At 42.4% G+C, this 24,484-nt stretch overlaps 1 protein-coding gene across 5 annotated transcripts in view; it reads right to left on the bottom strand.

Annotated features, from left to right (window-relative positions):
• Nucleotides 1–2,555: 2,555 nt before the first annotated feature.
• Nucleotides 2,556–24,484, bottom strand: part of OCRL (OCRL inositol polyphosphate-5-phosphatase) — a 48,894-nt gene continuing 26,965 nt past the window's right edge. For 2 of the 5 annotated variants that reach the window (XM_070502305.1, XM_070502309.1), the window contains 9 exons: nucleotides 20,598–20,708; nucleotides 19,805–19,970; nucleotides 19,308–19,543; nucleotides 12,225–12,248; nucleotides 9,305–9,421; nucleotides 8,367–8,451; nucleotides 7,616–7,743; nucleotides 6,720–6,831; nucleotides 4,044–6,505 (listed from right to left, as the gene is read on the bottom strand). In XM_070502305.1, coding sequence (XP_070358406.1) covers nucleotides 6,381–6,505; nucleotides 6,720–6,831; nucleotides 7,616–7,743; nucleotides 8,367–8,451; nucleotides 9,305–9,421; nucleotides 12,225–12,248; nucleotides 19,308–19,543; nucleotides 19,805–19,970; nucleotides 20,598–20,708 — 1,104 coding nt within the window. In that variant the 3' untranslated portion in view covers nucleotides 4,044–6,380. Of the gene's footprint in view, nucleotides 2,847–4,043; nucleotides 6,506–6,719; nucleotides 6,832–7,615; nucleotides 7,744–8,366; nucleotides 8,452–9,304; nucleotides 9,422–12,224; nucleotides 12,249–19,307; nucleotides 19,544–19,804; nucleotides 19,971–20,597; nucleotides 20,709–24,484 lie in introns of those variants that run through there. The other 3 variants (XM_070502306.1, XM_070502307.1, XM_070502308.1) reach the window with 3 other exon arrangements.

Raw genomic sequence — 24,484 nt, 5'->3', positions numbered from 1 at the left:
CACCTCCTCAAAGCAACCTTCCCTGCCCAAGTCCCCTTGCCGTGCCCACTGGCACATCACGCTGCTTTATTCCCTCCAGAGCACTCGTCGTGATCTCTGGCTGCCTCGTGCACTATTTCCGTGTCTGCTTACCCCATCCTGCCCCTCCTTCCCAGTGACAGTACCGTGAGAGCAGCCACTTTATCACGTTTACGTCTATATCCTCAGGACCTCGAACAGCGCCTGGCACACAGCAGGCGCGCAATAGATGCCTGTTGAATGGCTGCTATTGAAGATGCAAGGACAGGGGTGATGGCTGACGGGAACAAATCCAGTGAGGGTGGGAGGAGAAGGGCTCAAAGTGCAGTGGAAGAGCTGAACTTAGCAAGGAGGAGGACCACGTATTTCTGAGACAGGTGGGAAAGGGGAGGAAGGAGGTGAAGCTGGAGACATTCTGATATCAGGGCAGGGCTTTGAGAGGGCTGCTTCAGCTGACCGCTTTGACATTTTCGCAAAGTAAAGGGTGCAGTCACCTGCTGAGGGCTGAAGGGCAGTGGAAGCGGGGTCTGGGCCTTGAGGCCAGTGGAGGGTTTGGGAATAATTATACTAGCTGCCATTTACTTAGCACTTATGCACCAAGCACTGTTTCAAGTCCTTTAAACGTAACAGCTGATTTCATCTCATGACGATCCTATGAGGAAAGGTACTATTATTACTTCCATTTTAAGATGTGGAAATTGAGGCCCAAAGCAGTCAGTTAACTTTCGCCCAAGGTCAGACATCTATGAAGTAGCAGAGCTGGATTTGAACCCAGGAAGTCTGGCTGTTGGACTTACGTGAAGAACCACTACGATTTCCTGTCTCCCTGGTCCCTGAGATGCAGATCTATGAAAGGTCAGCAAGAGATGAAGAGGAGAATTGTGGAATGAATGGTATATGGCAGGCCCAGGGCCAGTCAGCCAGTCAGCATGCTGTGCCAGGAAGCCCAGGAATGAGAGCAAAGAAAGTGAATGGGACCAGGTGGGAGGTGACTTAGGATTAGGTACAGCAAAGATGGAGGCTGAGGCATTCTAAAGTGCATGAAAGAGTGTTTCTGGGTAGGGAAAACAGCATGTGCAAAGGCCCTGAGGTGGGAAAGAGCTTAGCTCATTGGTAGGAGTGAAAGGACAGTGTCAGAATACAGTGGCAGGAGGGGGAGGGTTACTGGTAGGCATTCAGTCTAAGGTGGGGCCTACGCATTCGTATTTTTTAAGTACCCCAGGTTACGCAGCTAGGGTTGAGAAGCACTGATTTAGACCAGGTTCCAGGTGATGTTGGTTTGGGGACGAAACTTGGAGAAACACGCCCTTGATAACTTTAGAGTAGCCAGGGTTTAGAACCACTCATCCAAATTGAAGATGGGGAAAGTGAACGGCACAGAACCACGGCTTCCAAGTGTGACCAAGGAAGAGACAAGCCCCTCTTCTCCTCCCAGGGAGCTGGGGGATGGGAGCAGCTTCCATAGAAGAGAGGTAGCATTGGCTGGGTAAGAATCATTTCAGGTGAGGAGAAGCAAAAGGTGGAAACGGGGAATTGATGCACGAAGCAGATGATGAAAGAAGGGCTAGGAGCCAGGCACTACCAAGGCAGGGCAGAGCCGCGTGGGAAAGAGCAAAGGGAGGCTGATGGGGGAATGGGCAGAGCGGTGGGGGTGGTTCCTGAGGCTTGACAGTAACCAGACGTCACATGCTGGTGATGGGGCTCAGTATTCATCCTTTCATTTACACCTCACCCCCACTCCCAAGATTTGCGGCCAACTCTGAAATACGGAAGTATGGAAGGTGGCACGGCGGTGTATCTGTGGTAGAGGGAAGGAGGGCAGTAGAGGAGGCTGAGCATGGGGTCCAATTTTACCTACCTGACAAGGTTGTTAACATCAAATGAGAGCCAGAGAGCCTTCGCAGTGTCGTAGAGTCAATGTAATATAGTAGACAGCTGGGGCGGGGCGGCGGGACATAGGTTAACATCTATACAGCACCCACTACGTGCCAGGTACTATGCTTGCTACTTCGTTTCTTTCTCATTTAATAACGCAATGGCTGGTGGGCCGGAAAGTTGGATTTTCTTCTAAATGCACTCGGAAATCACTGAGGGGTTTTCAAGAGGGAAGTGATGAGATTGATGTAGTTAAGTCATATAAGATCAGTACTATTCCCATTCCATTTTATAGGCTAGGAAACTAGAGGTTAGCTAGTCCAGGGTCACAGTGAGGAGGGGCAGAACCGAGATTGAAAATCAGGGCTCTCTGAGATAAAGGCAATTGTGGCAAAATGTGAATAGTTGTTGAGTGCAGGTTAAGGGTATATAGGATGCTCACTGTATCCTTCTTTTCGACTTTTCTACATGCTTGAAATATTTTGTAATACAAAGTTAGAAAAGGGCTGGCCCGGTGGCACAGTGGTTAAGTTTGCACGTTCTGCTTCGGCAGCCCAGGGTTCGCTGGTTCAGGTCCCAGGTGCGAACCTACACACAGCTTGGCAAGCCATGCTGTGGCAGGCGTCCTACATATAAAGTAGAGGAAGATGGGCACAGATGTTAGCTCAGGGCCAGTCTTTTCATTTTTTATTTTTCCTTCTTCTCCCCAAAGCCCCCCAGTACATAGTTCTATATTTTTTAGTTGTGGTCGTTCTAGTTGTGGTATGTGGGACACTGCCTCAGCATGGCTTGATGAGTGGTGCTAGGTCCGTGCTCAGGATCCAAACCGGCAAAACCCTGGGCTGCTGAAGCAGAGTGCGTGAACTTAACCACTTGGCCACTGGGCTGGCCCCAGGGCCAGTCTTCTCAGCAAAAGGAGGAGGATTGGTGGCAGATGTTAGCTCAGGGCTAATCTTCCTCAAAAAAAAAAAAAAAAAAACTTTAAAAGTTAGAAAAAAGAAAGAGGTCTAAATCCAAAGCTTAAACTCTTTTTTCCCCACTATGCTTAAGTCCCTCATTGTCCCCTCTGGGCCTGACTTTGCCCTTTGGAACAACGAGATTAGGTTAGTCCATCACTAAGTTTCTCTCCCTAACTTTGTGATCCCAATGCGGCGGTATGTGGCTTTAGATTATTAGGCTACACCAAGAGCCAGGACTTCAACTTGCTCTGCAGTGAGAAAGGCCCAGCAGTTCTCCTGAACAGTAGCCTGGGATGCAGCTGCTAACCTCTGGAAAGGTGGTCACTGAGGCTGCTCCACCACATTGTCTGCTGTGTAAAAACTACCGGGTGTCAGTCTCCATCCGCTGCAGAGAAATCACTCTCAGAAGGAAACACTTTCTTCTGCCAAGGCTTCGGGTGGGGCTAGAAAAACTGTTCATGACAACACTGAATCAGCACATTCATTAGGGTCAAGCTCACAGTCAGAGGGAACTGGAAGAAGGCCCTGGTTGAGAAGAAACCTCCAGTTGAGGCCTCTTCAGTCTCAAAGGGCATGGAATCAGAATGCGCAAATTCATGATGGAGATGAGCAGGGGAATACAGGCATTGTGCTCAAATTAGGGGTTTCCTCCTCAAGTGTCAGAGTTCAGATTGAAGCCAAAAAAAGTACTAAATTTATGGACTTTGCCACCCCAAGAGGTAATAAAAGTTCAAAACTGGTTTTCAAGCGTTGCAGAATGAATTATGTGAAAACAGGCTGTCTGCGGGGCATGCCTAAACTATTGAGGCTAGGTTGGCAAGGACAACTGGGTTCTCCCAAAATGTGTACGCTGGGGTTTGTGAGATTTCTGGGGCTGGAGCAATCATGGATCTGACCCAATGTGACATTTACGCGCATTAAGAATCAGCATCCTTTCTCATAACAGTGTTATTTTGTTGTCTGAATCCCCAGGGTTAAAATAAGGATCCTTGGCTGGCCTCTGAAAGCACTGTAACTTCTTTATTAGCCTCTGAAAGTACGTGGCTTCTTCTGCTCCCCAAGGGCAAATATACTGAGAATTCTTATGCTACTTCCCTCTAAGACAAGAACTGAGCTGGGAAGACTGCAGCAGTCAAGGGAGACCCAGTGACATGAGCCTCCCTTCTCAGCTCTTCCTCAGCAAGATCACACTTTGATTTTTCACACAACATATATTTATTCAGAAAAAAAATTTGCAATAAATTATAATAAAAAAGATGACATGAAATACAGAATCCCACTAGCAGCTTTGCTTAGTGACCAAGACATTTTGGGGAAATATAACAAACAATTACAGAAGAAGAATCAGAAAACAGTGAGAGGGAGACTAATGCAACGTCGCCACATGGGTTTGAACCATTTCTTCCCTAAAACAATAGATGCAGAGTCCTTCCATACCAGTTGGATCTGAACTCCTTGAGAGGAGCTATGAAGCAGTACGTTAGAGGTACTTAGGAATTCAAGGTTGGGATGCTGGAGTAGGCACAGTAGGGAAGCAGATTTCTGTGTCTGCTCTATCTCTTTGTCTCCCCTACCTAGAGATTGTCTGAAACCCTCAAACCTGTGTACATCCCAGGACCAGAGCTGGCAAAAAGGCTGAGGCATTAAACCAACTTAGTGCATTTGCCTTGTGAAGAAAGAGCTAGGACGCTGTACACAGCCCCCACTAACCACATCTTTGATCACCCAAAGCTCCCAGGTTGGCAACAGACTAGAAAATGCACCCAGGACGGGCATTTCCCCGTCTTTGTATTACAACCTTGCCCCAGCTTCTATAAACTGCCTCTCCTGTGATAACTTGCTAGCCTAGTGGAGATGACCACAGTGTTCTGCTCGCAGTCTTCTGTTAAGTAAGTTCAACACCCAGCCCCCAACCTATTAGATCTGCAGCTATTTGGCACCAATAACTTGACTCCTAGTTCTGTAACTGCCAATCAGGAAAGGGTTTAACCAGCATACTGCAGGCTACGTACCTTTTCTTCCCCCAAAGAACTCAACTTTGGAGATGGGGGAATTGGAGAACCCTCAGTGGTGGTGTTTCCCCTGGCTCTCTCCTTTGGTGTGCTGGAAGCATCAGGAGTCAGTGCCAAGGACCAGACACAGAGCCTGTATGTTAGGCTCCTTGGATTTAACGTTAACAGGCAAGAATGAGTCAACTTAGGGTGGTTTTAATGAAAGAAAACCAGGAGGAAGTCAATTGCATCAGGCAGTTCTGTAGTCAGTGGCTTGTGGCTGGTTTGCCAACCAACATAGATTAATTTAAAAAAAAAAGGCTGCCCCACAGAGCTTGAGTAAATGAAAAGCTCAAGGGTTGTCTCGGGTGGGAGAGAAAGTTGCTTGGTTGGTCCCACTGGACAGTCTCTTTTACACAGTACTGGATAAGGTGCCTGGGAGCTAGGGGGAGCTGGCTGTGGAGCCCAGAGTCAGCCCTGATGAGGGAGGGGGCAACATCTGCCCCCTGGCACTTCTGGAGACTGGAGAAAGGGGGTCCTAAAGGTTATCTTCAATACCCTTGCTGGGGGGAGGAGGAGTATCTCTAGAGAGGCTCACTTGAGGTGCAGACTCCCTTTTTTACTGTGGTGCAAGTGTTGCTCCGGAGGCGGATTTCTAAGTGGGGGATGGGTCCCACAGACACCCAGGATTAGATCTCATGTGAAATTTAAATAAGAACAGAAATGGATGGTAGGAAGTAGGACTTGTCAAACATGAACATTCTCACTCTTAAAATACCCAAAGCGCTTCCACTCTGATTGTGATTCTTCTCACATCGATGGGATGTCATCTCTAGTAGTTCCTAAAGTTCTGCTACTAAATATGGTCTGAGACAAGAGAATATGGTTCCACCCAGTGCAGATCCACGAAAAGGCCAATGTTACACAGACATACAGACGCACCGTAGTAGAAATGCACAAATGCATGTAACAACCACGTGTAGATGGTTAACTCACTATTGGGGACACCCAAGGAGTCACTAGCCTCACTCAGACTGCCTTCGACATGATAGTACTAGTGGAGTGGAGTGCAAAGGGAGGAGGTGGGGCAAAAGTGCTTTAGACAAAGGACTACAGACAAGTCTGAGCTACAGTAAGTAGTGCTTGTAGGCCTAGAATGGGAACATCTCAGAATGTAGGCCTAGGATGCTAAGGACAATAATGACAGTTGGGAAGGAGGGCAACAAACACATCCCCAGGTAAAGGAGTATAAATACAGATCTCTTTGCCTTATAAAGAGAACACAAAAACACCAAAATATGGTAACTTTGGCTTGGCAATATAAGTCTAAAAGTATTTTGCTGTGTAGGATATGGTAGGGGAGGGATTAGGAGACTCTTTTCCTTTTGCGCTAGAAACAGAACTTTTTCACGCCAGCAGCCTCGAAAATCTGCAATAGACCCTTCCTGTGGCATGACTTTCAAATCATTCTGAAATACTTGGTGCCCGAGATCTTCTGTCTCTAGAATCTCGGAGAGTAGTAAGAGGAAAAGACTTATCAGTCTTCATCGCTTCCAAGCAGAAAACCCAGAAGGAACTGGATAGCACGCTGGCGGTCACTTTGAGTCTGTCTGGCCATGAGGTTGGGTGGAGGCCTTAGGAGAAGACTAGTGAAGAGAGTGGCTACAGGGCGAGAGAAAGCAAAGGGGAAAACCCTTTGTCAGACACAACCTAAGCAAAGCCTCAGGGCTAGGGGCTGGGGGCCAGGGAACGAGAGCAGTGAAAGGGAAGTGACTGTCATGTGCCTGGACATTAAGGAAGGAATACACTATGTGCACTGGACACAGGCTGTCCCAACCAACACCCCCATGTGGCCATTCTCATAAAGTACTCTTACCAATCATGTTGGTGCTGACGTTGTTGTATTCAGAGAATTTTAAGAGTTCTCGAAGGAATGCCATCAAGTAACGGAAAACATTTCTATGGCACCTTGGAAGCTGGGAAATCACCTGTTTTAACAAAAGGGGGTCGACAGTGAGAACAGGTGGAAGAAGGGAGTAAAAAGAGCTTATAGTTGCCAAAAAGGAGTTTATAATCCAAGGACAGGTCCTGTAAGGACAGGACCCCATTCATCTATCACAACCTTCCTTTATTTACTCACGACCAACACAGCACCGGCCAAATGATAACTTCCAAGTCGGAATGGTCATACTGTTTGGTCCCTGTCCACTCAATAACCAGGCCATGTGGTCATTAAACATTCACATGCACAATCTGCCTCACAAGGAGGTCTTTTCCCATCTCTCCATCCAGGTAGCTATGGCATCTGCCAAGCTGAATGGTTTTCTCTGCAATGTCTTTAGCATGGATGGGAGCTCCTCTTGATATTCACTAGTCTGATTCAGAGGTATCATCAGCTATTGTGCATCAACATCATCTCAAGGTTAAAAAAAAAACACCAAGAAGACAAAAGAAGAAAGGTTCACAAGTGTCACGCACCCCTCCTGATAATGTCAGCCAGAACCTCATGTATGATCAGCTTCACCAATTGTGCTGCAGAGTAGAGATAGCCACTCTACTCAATAGGCCAACTGGAAAAGGGTGGCAAATACAATAGGAAATGACACAACCTAAGATTTAAGGGTCCCAACTCTCAATGCTGGTGTCCTGCCATCAATAACAGATCGAGACCCATCCTACCACATAGCTGGCTGCCCATCTGGCTTTGTAAAATTGATGATTTCTCTATGGGGAAACCTGCCCCAAACACATCTTCAGAGCAATAAAACTCACCTGTCGGCAGATCTGAGGATCCTGAGCAGAGTCCAGGCATCGCTGATAAAGCTCATAACAGATGACGGGCTCTGGCAGGGCTTCCAGGAAAATGAGCAGTGCTTCAGCCACAGAGTGATTACTGCCAGCTGGATTGACTTAAGTCAAGGGAAAGGGGCTCCAGGAATAAGGCCACACAGAGACCCAGCTGCGTCCTTCCTCAAGCTCCTTCAGGGACTATTTCCTTCCTCTTATTCAGGGCACACTGATCCTAACTGGGGTTTGATTTTTATTGGTCCAGGTATGCTGTAGGTGAATTGTTATAGAACTGATCAAAGACTCTTGGGAGGTTTGGCCCAACTTGAGGGTCAGGGGAATACAGCCTGCAGAATGACAGTTCACACTGGATCAGTCCTGGAAACTAGTCACCAATGTTTCCAATCCTCCTCCCTGTTCTAGTGACAGTACACGTGGTGGCGGGAGTGATTAACCACTTGAAGCAGCACAGTCCAGTGCTGTGGGTCTTATGTTCCATGCCTATTAAAAGTCACTGTTATCTACTCCTTGATTTCTTTTAGTAAGAGTCTGACGCGGAGAGAGGTAAAAGCTTCCTGAAAGGAGTTGAGAAACAACTGTATGGTCAATGATTACCTTATAACAGAAGACAGTTATGAAGAAAATAAAGATGGAAACACAAAAATCAAACGTAGGTAGGAAGAAGAGTTTGGCCAAGTACTCATCCAGCTTCCTAAGCTTTTGCTGAAAAGGATACGGATTGTCTCGGGAATGCTGGTATCCAGACAATCAATGATCTGCTGTAACTCCTCCTGCATTCCAGGGGTTTGGAACAGGTCCTCCTACCGAAGAGGTCACAATGAATGGAACAAGGCAAAATAATCAGCCCTAAAACTCTGAAGACCACCCAGGAATCAGGAGAGCAGCAGGAAGCAAAGGGAAGGGTGGTATGCATAGGGATTCATGATTAGGAAAGGAGGCGCGACAATGGCACCTTTTCCCTTTATCATCTCTATAATCCGTGTGAAATTTTATTTCAAACCAGAAAATTACCTTCAAAGGTTTTAGCCTATACCTGATATGGCAGGGGAGACTAGATGGCTAGATCAGGAGACCAGGTATCCCCACTTCTAGCCTCTTGACAAGTAGAAGGCAGAGTCCAAACAGTAGAAGTGCATTCAAATATGGATACTATGGAATGCTAGGGCAGGAGTAAATGGTATGTCCACACTAAACCTTGCTTTCAAGTTCTATTACTCTTCAGTAGATAAGAAAACATTATCCTTCAGCTTGGTCCCAAGAAATTTCTCTTTTCTGGGAGAATGGGTGGGGGCTGGCCAATATTTTAGATAGGGTTTAAAAGAAAAATGAGGACCAAATTAAAGAAACGGGCTTGAAGTTTGCTTTGGACTTTAAAATCTGCACTGCCTGCATGACAGCTAAAGCAGGCATTACAGCCTCAGCCCCAGCTCCGCCACTATGTTTATGCTGTCATCTTAGGTAAATCACTTAGCTGGCATGCCTCAGCTCTCAAGTCTGTAAACAGGGATACCTCCATCTGCCCAGGCGATCTGACAGTGCTGTTCTGGAGGGAGCTTGGGGAAGTTAAAAGCACTATACTGACACGAGGCATTATCATTTCCCACTGGACTCACACACCTTCCAAAGTTGCAGGGCAGGCCCTCTCTCACTTACCTGGTGACAGGCGTATTTGAATAAGTGATCTACCAGAAGCCAGATCTCCTTGGGGACTTTAAGGGGTCTCTCACTGGCACCTTCATCCAAGGGAACCATCTGAAGAAGGGATTTCTCCTAAGAGATGAAAAGGGATGAGAATCAAAGGGATCTTAATAAGAACGTGTGTGTGTAACTTAATCTTCTTCAAATCCTGCTAATGTGGAGTACAATTTGATCTTCATCTCTTATGATTTTTCCTATTTTTCTCACTGGGGACAGCCCTGGTCAGAGGGCACTCAATACTGATTCCCACAGTTAAAGGATCTCCTTTTCTAGATGTTTCACTTAACTGTTAAGCATTCTACTTGGGTTTATGATGTTTATCACATGGATTCATTGGCTGTTGTAAATCCTTTCAAGGGTGACACTGAGAACCAGTGGCCCAGCAGTACAGTCAGGGTAGAGTCCACACACCACCAGAAACTTGTGGACCATTAAATTACAACTGTTAATATAGGACTTTGAGAGAGCAGCATCTACTTCAGTTTTTGTTGACTTCAACCTATTCTTTTTTCAGGTCTCACCACAAATACAGTTCTCATTGTTGATTTAAATGAGGTTCTCTGGTCCTCAGGAATTAAAGATAATTCTCCAGATTAAACCTACATACATGAGTATTTCAAACCTGACAGAAGATCTAATCTTAAGGCACTAAACTTATAAGCGTTAAGATCCAAAAATAATAAACTGAATACAGCACACCAAAAGCCAGATATACTACAAAAATGTCGAGTCTGAGTCCAGAAGTTATTCTTTATATTAGTACCTCAGCAAAGATTTCTCAGGGCTTTGATTCCTTTCACCTATCTTTCTACTTTCTGTTAGAGTCTCCTGAAAGAATCTAAGAGAAAAACCCAGAAGTGACGTAAATTAGATCAATAACTAAATCTGAACTTGAAAATGGCTGGGGAATAAACTCAATTATCTTATGTTTATATAGTCAACTATAAACTAAATTATAAAGATGTCTGAAATAGGTTAAAAGGCATCTGAAGGCAGCCTTCAGAAAAATCCTAGTGGAGAAAACGGTGACCTATTTTTTGCATCTTCTCCCCTCCTCCACCTCCAGCTAAAGGTCATATATTATCTATGTTCAACTTTAGGAAATTCTGTTAATTCCATCCACAACCCCCAGCCATGTCACTTTAAGGGACGGAAAAGAAGCATTTCACTCCTTCCAGAGACTGTGTACACTACAGAGGAGCTCAGTGCTCTTCTTCACATCACCTTCTTTAAGCACCGGCGACCTTTTAAAGCCGCTGCACCTTTCTAAGGGAATGAGGAAGACAAGGGAGCATGACAGTTGGTTACCATTTAAAATCTATTTTCTTCACATTCATTTTGCTTCCTTCTTTTCTTTCCCTGGGATTCCAGCACTTGATATCCGTGTTCCCTATAGCTGGCAGAAATTCTATCAGTGGCTCATCCACTAACGTCTTTCCAGTTGCAAGTATTAAATCCAGGCATACACATGATTTCTGAGGTAAAACACTGTCCATAATGCACTCTGCTCATTTTCTGGACCACATGCAACACATGTACAGATTCCTTAGCAGATGCCTCCAAACTTACCATACATAAATTAGTCAGCACTGATTCATGTACTTTTTAAAAAATCTGACATCCAGTTGGCACTTTTCCTGTACTAAGGCATTAAGGCAATACAAAGCACTGTCCAAGATGAAAAGGCAGAACATGGCCTGTTATTAACAGGAAAGGGCTGGGAAGCAGAGTCGTCTCAATCCTTAGTGGTTTAAAAAGGTTAATAAAATGTCAGTAGGTTATATACACCATCGGCTATCCACTTTCAAATTCATGTATGATAACATGAAATGTCATACTTATGTCTCTGAAGTCTAGAGAAAGATCATGCACAAGAAACAATAGTTTTTAAAAAGCCCACAAATTATCCTGAACTCTAATTTTCAAAGGGAAACCAGGCCCACTTTGTCTTCTTTCAACGAGACACATTCGGTGCCTGATAAGCCTACACTTTGTGACCTTAGTGCTAAAAACTAAAGCACAAAAACAGTACAGTGTCCCCAGCACTGAAACATTAAACTCTGTCAGATGGTGAGGGCACGTTAGATCCTGAGTGGAAGTGCTTTAAGAACGCTTCTCAAGCCCGCGCTTCTCTACTTGACAGTCCTGTGTGGGGCCAGGCACTCTCCAGCTCGAAGGCGGAGAGGCGGCAACGCACTGCAGGAGTGCTTCCCTAGGCTCCTCCACTAGGCATTCGGCAGACCTGGGTTCCAGTCCCCTCCACCCCACACCCCTGGTGTCAGGAGCAGTATGACTTTAGCGAGTGTTTCAACCTTCCTGAGCCTTGGTTGTCTCGTTGATTAGAATGGAGAAAACACCTTATCCTGTCTGAAGGCAGAGAGCTGGACGGATGATCCCTTATGATCTTGTTCAGCTCTATGGTTCTCTTCTATGCTCTATTTCTTGACCATATCTATGCATTCCTTCAGTAACTAATCACTATTATCACCAACCCCGAATCACTCTCACTGCAACAAAAATCCACTTCTGGTTTTACTGTCACTGGAAAAGGAGGACAGTTAAGCGGTACCCTCCTCTACCTCCTGAGCTTTCAGATACATCAAGACAGCTCTTCAGTTACTTCTCATTTCAAAAGTCTGAGCCTGGAATCCTGAGCACTAGTGCTTTTATCTGCAGGGTCTCAATGACTTGACCAGTACAGTAAATATCTTTCCTGTACTTCAGACACACTTTAAGACAGCTGGCAGGACTTTCAGGGATTCTCATGGAGTTAGAGGTCTCTGATACGGGAAAGCCTAAGGGACAAATTCCAGGGACCACAGTTAAGTGTTAATCAAGCACAGGGAAACTCACAACCACCAATGGATTGCATTACCTTTTCTAGGAAGCTGTCTTCTTCCTGAGAGCAGAGCAGGAAAAGAAGGTCATTGACAGATAGAAAATGATTAGAATTAATTTACAGAATTAGAAACAGATCAGTATTATTAGAACTCACTAGCTTACTGGATACATATGCTTTAAACAGCTTTAAATTCTTCAAATAAATCATGATTATTGAAAAAGGAACACACTCTCATATGCAAAGTTCTCTATTATGCATATCAAATTTTTGTGCAGTTTATTGAGACTATCACTCAAGAAATATGCATGTGCAGTCCTTTTGCTTTTGTTTTCTTTGGCAGCTGCCAGCTGACCCAGCCAAATGCCCGCTGCTGTCTTCTTTCCACATGCTGCTTGGAGGCAGGCCCTGCTGTTGCACTGTGTGGCTTCTCACCTCACCCTAATGTCACGTCAATGGAAGAATTTGGTTGTAAGCCCGACAGTGGCCATTCAGAAGGAGATGGTAAGCTTCTCTCCCCGCCACTGCCATTCCTCTCACTCTAGGTAGCCTCCTAAGCGGTATCCCACACTCCTCTCCCCAAAGGTCCCTAGAGTCCCCAAATTTGGAGGTCCTTCTGAAATGTAAATTAATGTCATTTCAGACTTTGGGGACCAGAAGATCCCCTGGCATGCCCTGTTGTGTTTTCCTATAGGGTATAAGAGAAATAAGAGAAGCAGAGAAGAAAGTACTTTTTTTTCAGTTTCTCCCTAACAGTATTATTGAGAAATAATTGACATACATCACTGTATAAGTTTCAGGTGTACAGCATGATGGTTTGATATACATATGCGGTGAAATGATAAGAAGGTACCTTTTTAATCATCTCTGTCTTTTGTGCTATTATTACAATCCAAGAACAACAATAACTACAGCCACCACTTAGAGAGCATCTGCCATGTAGTAGGAACCGTGCAAAGTGCTCATATACAATGTCATTTAGTCTGCAGACATGTGCAAAGTAGATACTATTCCCGTTTTACAAATGAGGAGACTGAGGCTCTGAGAGGTTAAATTATTTACCCAGGGTCATGCTATTAGGTAGTAAGGGGCCGAATCAGGATTAGAACTCACATGTGACTGACTCCATAGTCATTACGATTATGCTTCCTTAGACAACTCAAAAAGGACAATGTGACTGCTTCCTGGACAGAGAGGCAGGGGAAAGCTGTGAGAATGTACCACTCAAGAACAAGCTAAAGACAGTGAGAAACTCCAGTCACAAGGCAGCATGGTTAGTGGAGAGAGAACAGGCACTGGTGTTACACAGTTCTGGGTACAAATCTTCGCTCTGCCTGTTATTAATTCTGTACAGGCCTCAGGCAAGTTACTAAACTTTATAAAGCCTCAGTTTCTTCATCTCTAAAACAGGGAGACTATTATTTACCTCATAGGGACAGGGAAGCACCCTAAAACCCAGGGGTGGTGGGGAAGTGGTGGTGCAGTATGCCAGCAGAAGGTCCGGTCTCTCAAAGCTCCTTGCACCTCCCCAGAAACTCCCAACTGGAATCCTCCCAACCCTGCCATGGGCCCCCAAGAACGTGAGTATAAATCACACAGCTGAGGTCTGATAGGAAAAGGCAAAAGCTCGATCTTCCTGTCCGAGACGTGCTGGGGGCTGAGGGAGGGAGGGAGGATGTGTTCCCCGACATTCCAAGTGGGAAAGCTGAAAGCATTTCCCCCAAACAACTGTTCTATCTGGTGGCTAGGTTTTTTAGTATTATTAGGTACATTATGAATTAAACATGCTTTTGTGGTTTTACCTAAACTTTTAAATACCACATATAAAATGAAATAAAAATAACCAGAGTAATAGTGCTTTATAAAGTATACAATATTTATAGCATTGTAATTATAATACTTTTTAATGTGAAAGTTAATTCAGAGTACCAAACATGTAATTTAACACAATTTTGGAGCACAACTTTTTCTAAAATTTAAGACTACTTATTAACAAATAGAGAATCTGCCTGTCTGACAGACTTCTCTATCTTCCCTCCCATGAATACACGCCACATGACACGATGAGTAAAACTAGGCAGAGTTTTTATATACTAACCTGTCAAACTAGGCCCTCAAAGAAGTTTTCTTCGAGCAGTGACCTCTACCAGTGCAAGGAATGGTACTAAGTGCCTTTAGGGGATGGGGATGATGAGAAATGAGACTACACGGAGGAGAAAGACATGGCCCCTGGCTCGGGTTTGCAACTGAGTTGGGGTAAGGAGTCCCACAATTTATGGCCTGATATTGTTATAATTCACAAACACGAGTTCTCAATAAATGGTTAAAACAACAAACAAAATAGGGGTTCAAAGGAAGGAAAGATGACTTTCAGTTGGGGCTCTGAGAGGGATTTTTCACAATGGGGATGAGACCTAACTAGCCCTTAAAAGGTTCACGGGGTTTTAAAGGGTAGAGATAGGGAGGGGACTTACAAGTGGAAGGGGAAGAAATAAACAAAGGTGCAGGAAGGTAAATCACAAGGTGAGATTAGGAGAAAAGTTAGTCATCTGGTTTGTGGGGAGCATGGGGGTATGTTGACAAAATAGCGGGAAATAAATCTGAAAAAGGTATGTTGAAGTCAGACTTTGGGGGACCTTGAATGACAGGGAAAACGATCTGGATTGCATTCAGCAGGCATGGGGGAGCCACTGAACTACCTTTAAGCAAGGAAGTGATAGGCCTCAAAGCTATACTACAGAAAGATTAGTCTGACAGACCTGAAGAGGAAAAATGGAAGGGTAGGGAGATAGAGGCAAAAGGCATCATTAAAAGGCTAGCAAGGTAGGTCAAGGAGAGGGTAGACTCTTTAATGATGTGGAAATAATATTTTTTAAAAAATGAATTGATACAAGAGAAAACTCTGAAAGAAGACTCAAAAGGACTTTGATTAGCTGTTGGTGGAGGGGCAGCAGGCTTACATTGAGAGTTTACTTCTCTGGCTACATACGGCATAAAGTAGATGTAAATTACATTTATATGAACACTTGGCTCAAATCTGAAAACAGAAACACAACTTAGTCCTCACTAATAAACAACATACTCCTAAGGTAGTCCTAAGGTTGCTGCTAGTCACTTAGTTCAACTGACCTACCCACTCTCTGCAAAAGGCTATGCATTGATCACATTAAAAAAAGGCACCCAGTTCACGATTCCCCAAGTGGGGAAACACTGACACACTACAAATGCATTGCAACTCACGCTTCACCCCAAAATTCACCCTTAGAGGAACTTTCCCAGTAGTAAACGCAGCTAAAATAATGTAAAGGGTCATTTAGAAGGAGACTCAAATTTAGAAATAAAAAGCAGAAAACTGAACAGATTCTGAATTTCTAGAAAAGATTAGTTCATGTGAAATGCAAAGAGAAGAAACACAAACCATACATCTCACAGGAGAAGAAATGGGTGGTCAGATCAGGAAGACAAAGTAAATACCCAGCAGAGCGAGCACTGGGGATGAATTAATCACCAAGCTGTTATTCTCATTTTTTCAAATTTTTGATAATGCTTCTCCTAATAGACATGTCCCCAAGCAAATACAGTTTGTCCACTCATCCCTCAACTTTTTTCATCTCTGTATTTACAAGCCAAACTTTAACCAGATCTGGCGAGTTCAAGCCTGGTCTCCTCTCCATTAGTCTAGTCTACAAGCAACACCACAATGTTCCTCCAAATGTGTCAATTTACAACCTCATACTACTCATCAAAGCCTTCTGATGGTTCTAGATGCCCTCCGGCATAAATTCATCTGTTGACTTTGAGACTCTCTATCCCCTGCCCTAAGCAGCTTCACACACTTTTATCCTTAATCTTTCCTCTTCAAAGGGAAATCTTATAATCTTTCATACATGGTCTTTTTGCTTTCACCTTCTAACCTTTATTCACGATGCCCCTTATGCCTGGAAGAGCCTGCTCACCCAATATATTAACATAAGTTTCTTAAATACTCGGACTTGACTCAAAATACTTCTTTGGTGAACCCCAAGTCACTTCTCTAGTTCACTTTGTTATGTGCCGAACTCATTTCTAGTCATGTTAATGTTACATGCATCAACTATTCATTAAAGCCAAAATAGACTGATTCCGAGAAACTGATTTTCAAAGAGATAAGCTGGTCAATCAATAAGCTTTTATGGCATGTAAAGGCTTGAGTAAACAGCACAGGAAAGGAATCTATTGTTAAGACAAATTACAAGCTCCATAACTCTCATGGACTTTCTAAATGACTTTCCAAAATATTGACTTAGCAAACACACTGGACATTAGCCAGTAAAGGTAGTTAATGTTTAGATCATCTCTAACCAAACTCCCTATTAACCTTGATTTAGAATTTAGCTGTATGGGCAGGAAGACTGAAAAGGACTTAGGCCAGTCACTTCATTCCGCATTTGCTGGAAAGAAGATATGGCACAAGAATCTTTCTGAAACAGTAAATGGAGAGTCAATGCAGGCACTGAACTCATTTCTGGTTTCTCCAAAATTTTAGAGTAAATAATACATAAGAAAGCAACAGGTACCATTATTAATAGCATAGTCTCATGGGATTTGAAATATCATCTTGGGTCTTGGAACAAACATGAACAAACCTAAGAAAGCATTTCAGAACCTCAAAATCAAGTCAAAGCAGAGTGGGAAGGTACTGCGAATGGGGTACAGACAATCTTAGATTTCTCCTTCACTGCCCCACACTAATATGGCTAATTTCCTCAACAATGAGATACAGGAACTTACTAAGACTGAAATGCAAAAGGCTGTGAAAAGAATCAGAATCCTAAATCCTACAAAATAAAAGCTTTAAAAGGATAAATGATGACCACACACATACAAGTTAATAAGAACTCAGCAATTTTGTAATTAAAAAATGATCAAGGTTCTATTTTTTCAAACCTTGAATCATTTGTATACAAAAAGAAGGAAAGGGGCTTCCTACAGAGCCACTGACTCCACTAAAGATTTTTGCTACTTCATATTCATGGTCAAACATGGTTGAATTACCTGACAATATTTTAAACAAAATAAAAAAATTTTTTATGCTAGTTGAGCCTCCTTCCAGTCCCTTTAATTAACACAGGACAATTACAGTAAAAGGTATTATAATGTCTTTGCCAACTCTGACCAAAACTAAAGCAAGGTTCCAGGTTATAGGAAATAAGGTTGGAGGAGGGAGTATGAAAGGATAAGATTAAAAAATTACTGGGAGAAAACAATCAGACAGATTCAGGAAATGGTGGATCTTTGACTGGACAACTGCCCTGGACTCTCACAAAGTCAATGTCATTAAAGAGAAAAAGGGGATAACTGTTTGACTCTAAAAGAGACTGCAGAGACCTCACTAAATGTACTGCATGAATCCAGATCAGATTTTCACTGTAAAAAAAGCTATAAAAGAAATCCTGGGGATAACTAGAGAAATCTGAATATGGACTGGCTACTTTTCTTAGGTGTAATAATGATATTGTGCTTATATATACAGAAGCTATCCTCCTTCTTAAGAGAAGCAGGCTGAAGTGTTCACTGGTAAAGTGACATATCACCGTTTAATCTCAAAATGGTACAGCAAAAAATGTATATGTCTATATACGTATGTAAGGAATGTGGGTGTTCACTGTACTGTTCTTTCAATTTTTCTGCACATTTGCCATTTTCATAATAAAAAGTTGGGACAAAGACAGCTGGGAAATGGTGTTTGGGATGGAGGGAAGTGGGTAGTAAAGAAAGGGAAACAACTTCATTTAGAGTATATTCTAAAAGGTAAAATACTAAATTTGAAAGACAGGAATATGATGGTAGAAGAAAAAACAAGAATCATGACAAATAAGAGAATGTCAGGATATGAACTTCTGAAGAAAATAGTTCCCTCTCAGAGGTAATACACTGTCATGAAGGCTTTAGGGAAACAAGCATAATTCCAAGAAAGAATGCTGAGGCTGGACTCAGAGTGTTTTAATCTGCCATCTGAGTCATAGCTAAAACAATTCCATGGCAACAGAACAGATCACACTCAGACAAGCCAGCAGCCTGCCTGCTGGTCTAGCCCTCCCCGCTAGATGATACAATCACTGTTCCAGCAGGCGGAAAGGATCAACGTGAATACTAATGGTAATGATAACGGATGGCTGTCATGTCACTTAATTTTCTTTGGTAAAAGACCAAGAATACCCTTTTATAGCCCAAAGAAGTCTGCACATAAAGCCAACAATATTTTCATTTAGAAGAAAAGTTCTTAATAGGACGAACTTGTTACTAAATCAATTTATGTTACTGAAGATAATAAATATTTCCTCCATAAGGACACTGATATTATAGCTTGAGGTCAGCAAAGGGAAATCCTACTCTTTTCCTTTGTTTAGTGAGTCACAGCAAACATACGCCAACCTTCAGTGCACATTGTAATCATTTGGGATGCTGATAAAATGCAGCTTCCTAGGCCCCACACCCTGAGATTCTGATTCTGTTACCAGAGGTGAGCGGGGGGAGGGACCTGAGCTTGTGTAAGGGCCCTCGGGGGTTCTGAGGCAGGTTCACTTATAGGTATCTGAGCTGCAACAAGCAGCCAAGTTCGACTTGGATTAGATATGATAACAGAGTGAGGAGTACTAGACTGGGAGTCAGAAAACCTGGGCAACAGATTTGATACTAACTTATCCCACTTTGGGCAAGTTATTGTCTCTGTGCCTTAATTTTCTCATATGTTTAATGAGGAGAATACTGCCTCCCCCACTTACTGTACCTCACATACATGCTAATTTATACCAAAGGGACATGATAAAGTGTGAAGAGCATAACAAATAAGTATTATGTCTTTGAGAAGACAGCCTTTAATCTAATTACGTGAACTTTAGTATTATCTATTATATTCCTGACAAAAGTCAATTACAGACTACCCTCTCCTCTTTCCTTTTAGGTTAATCTAACGAAAGTAGTGCTAGAGTAAAGTGACGTTCTTATTCTTATTTATCATTTGACAGCCCCCCACCCCCGCCCCCTGCCAAAAGAGAAAGCACAGAGAAAATGAGGACATCACTTAAGTATTGTGAAAATTATACCTAAAGGAGGTTCATGTCTTAGGATGTTTCTTACCAAGTCTATGAGTTTGGTAACAGGAACTTCTCGGATTGGTCTTTTCATTCGGCACAAAGCCTCTAAGGATGTCCCGAAACAACTTGGGAGGTAATTTCCACTGATGGTCAAGAAGTAATCTTTGCCTCGATCCAGGTGAAGGACAAGAATATCTTCAATCTTATCTTCCCCTGAGTTCAGGATGGTCACAGAGTCTTTGCTGACATACACATCAAGAGAAATGTCCACTGTCTCATCTGAAACATAAGAGATGACACATGGTAACAGAAACTTCCAGCGGACAAGCAAAAAGGGGATGAGAACCAATGAAGAAGCGTCCTCTAAAAAATCAAGTGATGAAGAAAAGATTGGACACACAGAAGAAGTATCTCCAAAATAATGACAGTAAAGGTAAGACACATATGGTTAGAAAACAGGAAGTTAAACAAAGGGAGAGGATGAGAGTCATAAGGAGATGGGACATTGCAAGCAGAGACAATGGTAAAGGGAAAACTCACTTGGCTCCAAGTAGCCCTCAAAAGGTTCAGCCCGAAGCCATGGCTTGCAGTACTGGCTGTCATTAAGTTTAGGGATGAAAGAAAAATGGCAGGGAACCTGTCCATTGTTGCTGATCTGGAACTTCTCCTTTTGTAGTTGCCGAAACTTCACATTCTCAAACACAAACTGGGGAATAACAGACAGACACAAACATGCATCACTAGTAGGGGAAGTCAGTGGATTATTCCACAGAGAATATGAATAAAAAATAAGGTAATTATTAACCAAGTGTGTAACTGCCGTATGCATTCACTAACTGAACCAGCAGTAACACCATCCTCTCTTGAGTATTATTATACTCATACCGACAGAGGAGGAGTTAGGCAGCTCTTGCTACTTCCTTAGGCTGCTCTGATTGTTCCTGGGATCCTAAGAGGATACCCAACCTTGGGTCAGGACATTCATCCCGTGACCAAGTCCTGGTGCCTGAGATATGAATTAACCAGGAACTCTGAAATATTAAATTAGAGCGGCTAACATCTGAGGGCTTACTTTGTGCCAGGCATTGTTTTAAGAGCTTTGAATGTATTAACTCATGTAATTCTTGCAACCACTCCTTTATCTAGAAAAGGAAACTGTGGCTGAGAGGGTAAGACACTCATCTGTGGTCATACAACTACTAAATGGCAGTGCCAGGAGACTTCAGCATAGATGGTCTTCACCACTTTGCCGTGTTGCCTTCTCTAAGTAACATGTTTTGGCCTGTGCTAACCACAACAGGCAGTAGAAGGGCGGCTGTGTATTTTTGCTCACCTCTCTCCTACTGAGTTCTAAGGAAGGAAGGAAGTCATTTTCCATTCTGTCCATGATGCGTACAATATCTTCAAACACTTTCCGATACCTCCGTTCATCCACAACCTTCACCTGAAAGACAAAGAACCCTCTTTTCAGTCTGACGTGCTCTTAGCTCATCTTCCTTTGAGATTACCTAACAATTTAAAACTGGTCATTACAGCAATCACTTAAAATAAACTGTGGTGCAAATATCATCCTCAAACACTTTCTGATATCTTGCTCCGTGCACAACTTTTACCTGAAAGAAAAGAGATCCTTATTTCAGTCTTATGTGCTCTCAACTTATATATCTCTAAGTCTAACAATTTTTAAAAGGTCACTAAAACAAACATAAATTAAACTAAGCATTATAGAATCACACACTTTAAGGTAAAGGTAAGGTTAATTGGTTAACTTCCTGAAAAAGTTAAACCTCTGTGCTAAGAAGCTTGGCAATAATAAATATTTGGGAAGAATATTTTCTCGTTCCATTAAGTTATTTGGAGGTGGAGAAAATGTGACAATTGTGGTAAGAATGATTTCCTGCACTGCACAAAATGAGTGTCAAAACACACCTATTACTGTTTCTAACAATGATCAGAAAGTGCTGAAACAGCAGAAAAAGTGATTAAAGCATTTAACACTATTAGCTGCCATGCACAACGCTCAGATTATATGATAAAGCTATGTTAGTAAAAGGAACCTACAGCCATTTTAGAAAATGGCCGACCCAAAATGCCCTAGATTAGAGCAGAAGCGTGACAACAGAGAGACAAATCATCTTGACTAATAATCAAAAATCTCCCACCTGACACAGCACTTTCAGCTTCCTGATCTAGCTGTGTTCTGTTAAAACTTCACACAAATTGATGCCCAAAATGAACAGATTTAACAGCGTTTTAACTTATTGAGATCCCAGTTTCTTTTTAGAATAGAAAATTTCACAAATTCGATGTCAAAAAAAAAAAAGACTGAGGTATACAGTAGAGGTTGTAAAGCAAATGTGGATAATAAGAACATCAAACCCGAGCCAAATATCTCAAACACTGGGGAGGTTTTTACATATCTGAACCATAGTGCTTAGAGAACTGAGGAGCAAGAAATCACTAGTGTCACCAGGGTTCATACCATAGTGTTAGGTTAAGAGGAATTTTATACTTTAATACTTTTACAAAATTGTGCAACTTCTTATTTCAAAAAGTATTTTATATATGTCATTGTATTTTCACAACAACCTGTGAAGCTATCAGAGCAAGGATTCTTTTTCTTCTGATAGTTGAGAATATCGAGATACAAAAAGATCCACTAAGTTGCTTCCTGCCACAGTTAATACCAGAGGTGATATCTGGACCTCTAGGGTGAGACCCTTTCTAAAATACCACGTAAGCAACAGGACCAAGTCTGGTAAGGTCTTAAAAATGCAGATGCCTTGGCCTACTAATCATAACTCCAGGGATGGGGCCCATGCATTTGCATTTTTTAAAGTTCTCTAGGCAATTCTTATATCCACCAAAGTCTGAGAACCAATGCAACAGATGCCATTACCAAGTGCAGGTGTTGGAACCCTACCTCAGCTAGCCCACAGCAAGTCTTCAGAAGCTAACTGGCCACTGAGCACTTGGTTCCTTTGTTAACAGTCATTGATGCGAAGGGTGGTAAAAAAAAAATAATAATGTGGTTTTTAAAGCCTCTAATCATAGTATACCCAAGAGTCCAAAATATGGGGTGGTTACTCAATAAAATAAAAGCTTTCCTCACTGGGATATCACAGCCCTTAATGGCACATCAAGGATAATGAAGGGGAAAAACACCATAGAATGTCACCACCTGATACATCCATTTTAGAAAAGGAAATTATTGACAAAATTAGGAATTAAGAAAAAAGTACAATGAGCTATAACTTTATGTAATAACATGGATAGCTCTCCAAGACACACCACTGAATTGAAAAAAAGAGCAAACTGCAGACCAACACATATAGTATGAGACCATTTATGATATATACATACCAACAAACAGAATACTATATTGTGTACAGGTAAACAGAAAAGCATATGCAAAGGTCTAGAACTATGCCATCCAATATAACAGCCAGTAGCCACACATGGACATTTAAATTACTTCAAATTAAATAAAACTGAAAATTCAGTTTCCTCTGTTGCACTAGCCACACTTCAAGTGATCAGTAGCTGCCTGAGGCTAGTAGGTACTGTATTGGACAGGACAGATCTAGAACATTCCCATCATCACAGACTTCTTAGACAGTGCTTGTCTAGAAAGATATAAATTCCTAAGGATAGTTGGCCTGGCTAGGGAGCGGGGCTTTAGGCGAAGGTGGGAGTAGAGAATAGAACAGGGATTGAAGAACTTCAGCCTGATCTGTAAATTTTGCTTAATTTTTTTTTTATTTTTAAAGAGAAAGTACTTTTGAATTCCTATGTAATTTTAAAAGTATTAAAATCTAGAAAAGTAGATCTTTGTTGAAGATACACAAAAATACACAGGAAGCATGGGAAATTTTTAAATCTCTTCCTGGGAGCTCTGGATTAATATGTATGGAGCATTACAAATATTTCAAGGTTCTGAAAAGAAATACAAACAAAAAAGCCAAACGTAGCTGATTAAACCAAAAAGGTTAGTGTTTGTGGAAAGACATCCTTTTAAAAATGGATTAAGAGAACTCAAACGAAGAAAACAGGGCAGCCCACAAGTACACAACTAGAAATTAGGTGGGCTAAAAGTAGTATGTGAGAGTATATCTAGTCAGTAAGTTCTTTGGAACTATAGAGGCATTGTGGGGTAGTGGAAAGAGCATTTGTAGGCCTGGGGGTTAAAGAGACTTAAGATTTGTATCTCAGCTCTCCTTCTAGCTGAATGCTCATAAAGAAGTTATTTAGGGGGCTGACCCGGTGGCGCAGCAGTTAAGTTGGCACGTTTTGCTTCTCAGCTGCCTGGGGTTCACCAGTTCGGATCCCAGGTGCGGACATGGCACCACTTGGCAAAAGCCATGCTGTGGTAGGTGTCCCACATATAAAGGAGAGGAAGATGGGCACGGATGTTAGCTCAGGGCCAGTCTTCCTCAGCAAAAAGAGGAGGATTGGCAGTAGTTAGCTCAGGGCTAATCTTCCTCAAAAAAAAAAAGAAAAAAAAGTTTAAGAAGTTATTTAAACTAGTTAGTTCTCCATTTGCTCATCTGTTAAATGAGAAATATTTAATTCTAAGCATTGTTGTGAGGAGTAAATCAGATGTGTATAAATTTCCCAGCAGAGTTTCTGGCACATACTAGCTACTATCTGAGGAGTACTTACTATTATTATTTTAAAATATCAAGATGGACAAAAGTCAAGTCATGAGTGCCTCGATGAAATTTAGATGCTATTCTCAGACCAAGAACTAGTTTTGTACACAAAGGAAAAGGCCCAAAGTCATTCCTCTTTAAGACAGGAGTAAGATAAGACATGTTGGTGATAATCTATCTCAGAAGCCCCTAAAAATTGATATATACATAGAGGAAAGAAATCTACCCTACTGCGCTCTTCCCATGTCTTACCTCATTAATCTTCGTAACTGGGTACCATTGTTATCCCCATTTTATAGAGGAGGAAAGTGAGACACAGGGAGTTTATATAAATTTTCCACGGTCACACAGAAAGTGGTTGAGCTGGGATGCAAATCTAAGCAGTCTAGTTATAAAGTCCATCCTATCAAGCACTGCACTATATAGATTCTGACAGATTATGTGACCACAGGTCTGGAAAATCTACAAGAAATTATCTAAATGTACTAGCTGTAATAAATTAAATCAATGAGATCCCAAGATATAACCTGCACACTAATAACACACTGCTAGAACACACAATGTGAAA

The sequence above is a fragment of the Equus asinus genome, chromosome X (assembly GCF_041296235.1).
Source record: "Equus asinus isolate D_3611 breed Donkey chromosome X, EquAss-T2T_v2, whole genome shotgun sequence".
Taxonomy (NCBI): Eukaryota; Metazoa; Chordata; class Mammalia; order Perissodactyla; family Equidae; genus Equus; species Equus asinus.
Note: the sequence above shows the minus strand (reverse complement) of the source record. Positions and strands in the feature narration are given on the sequence as shown.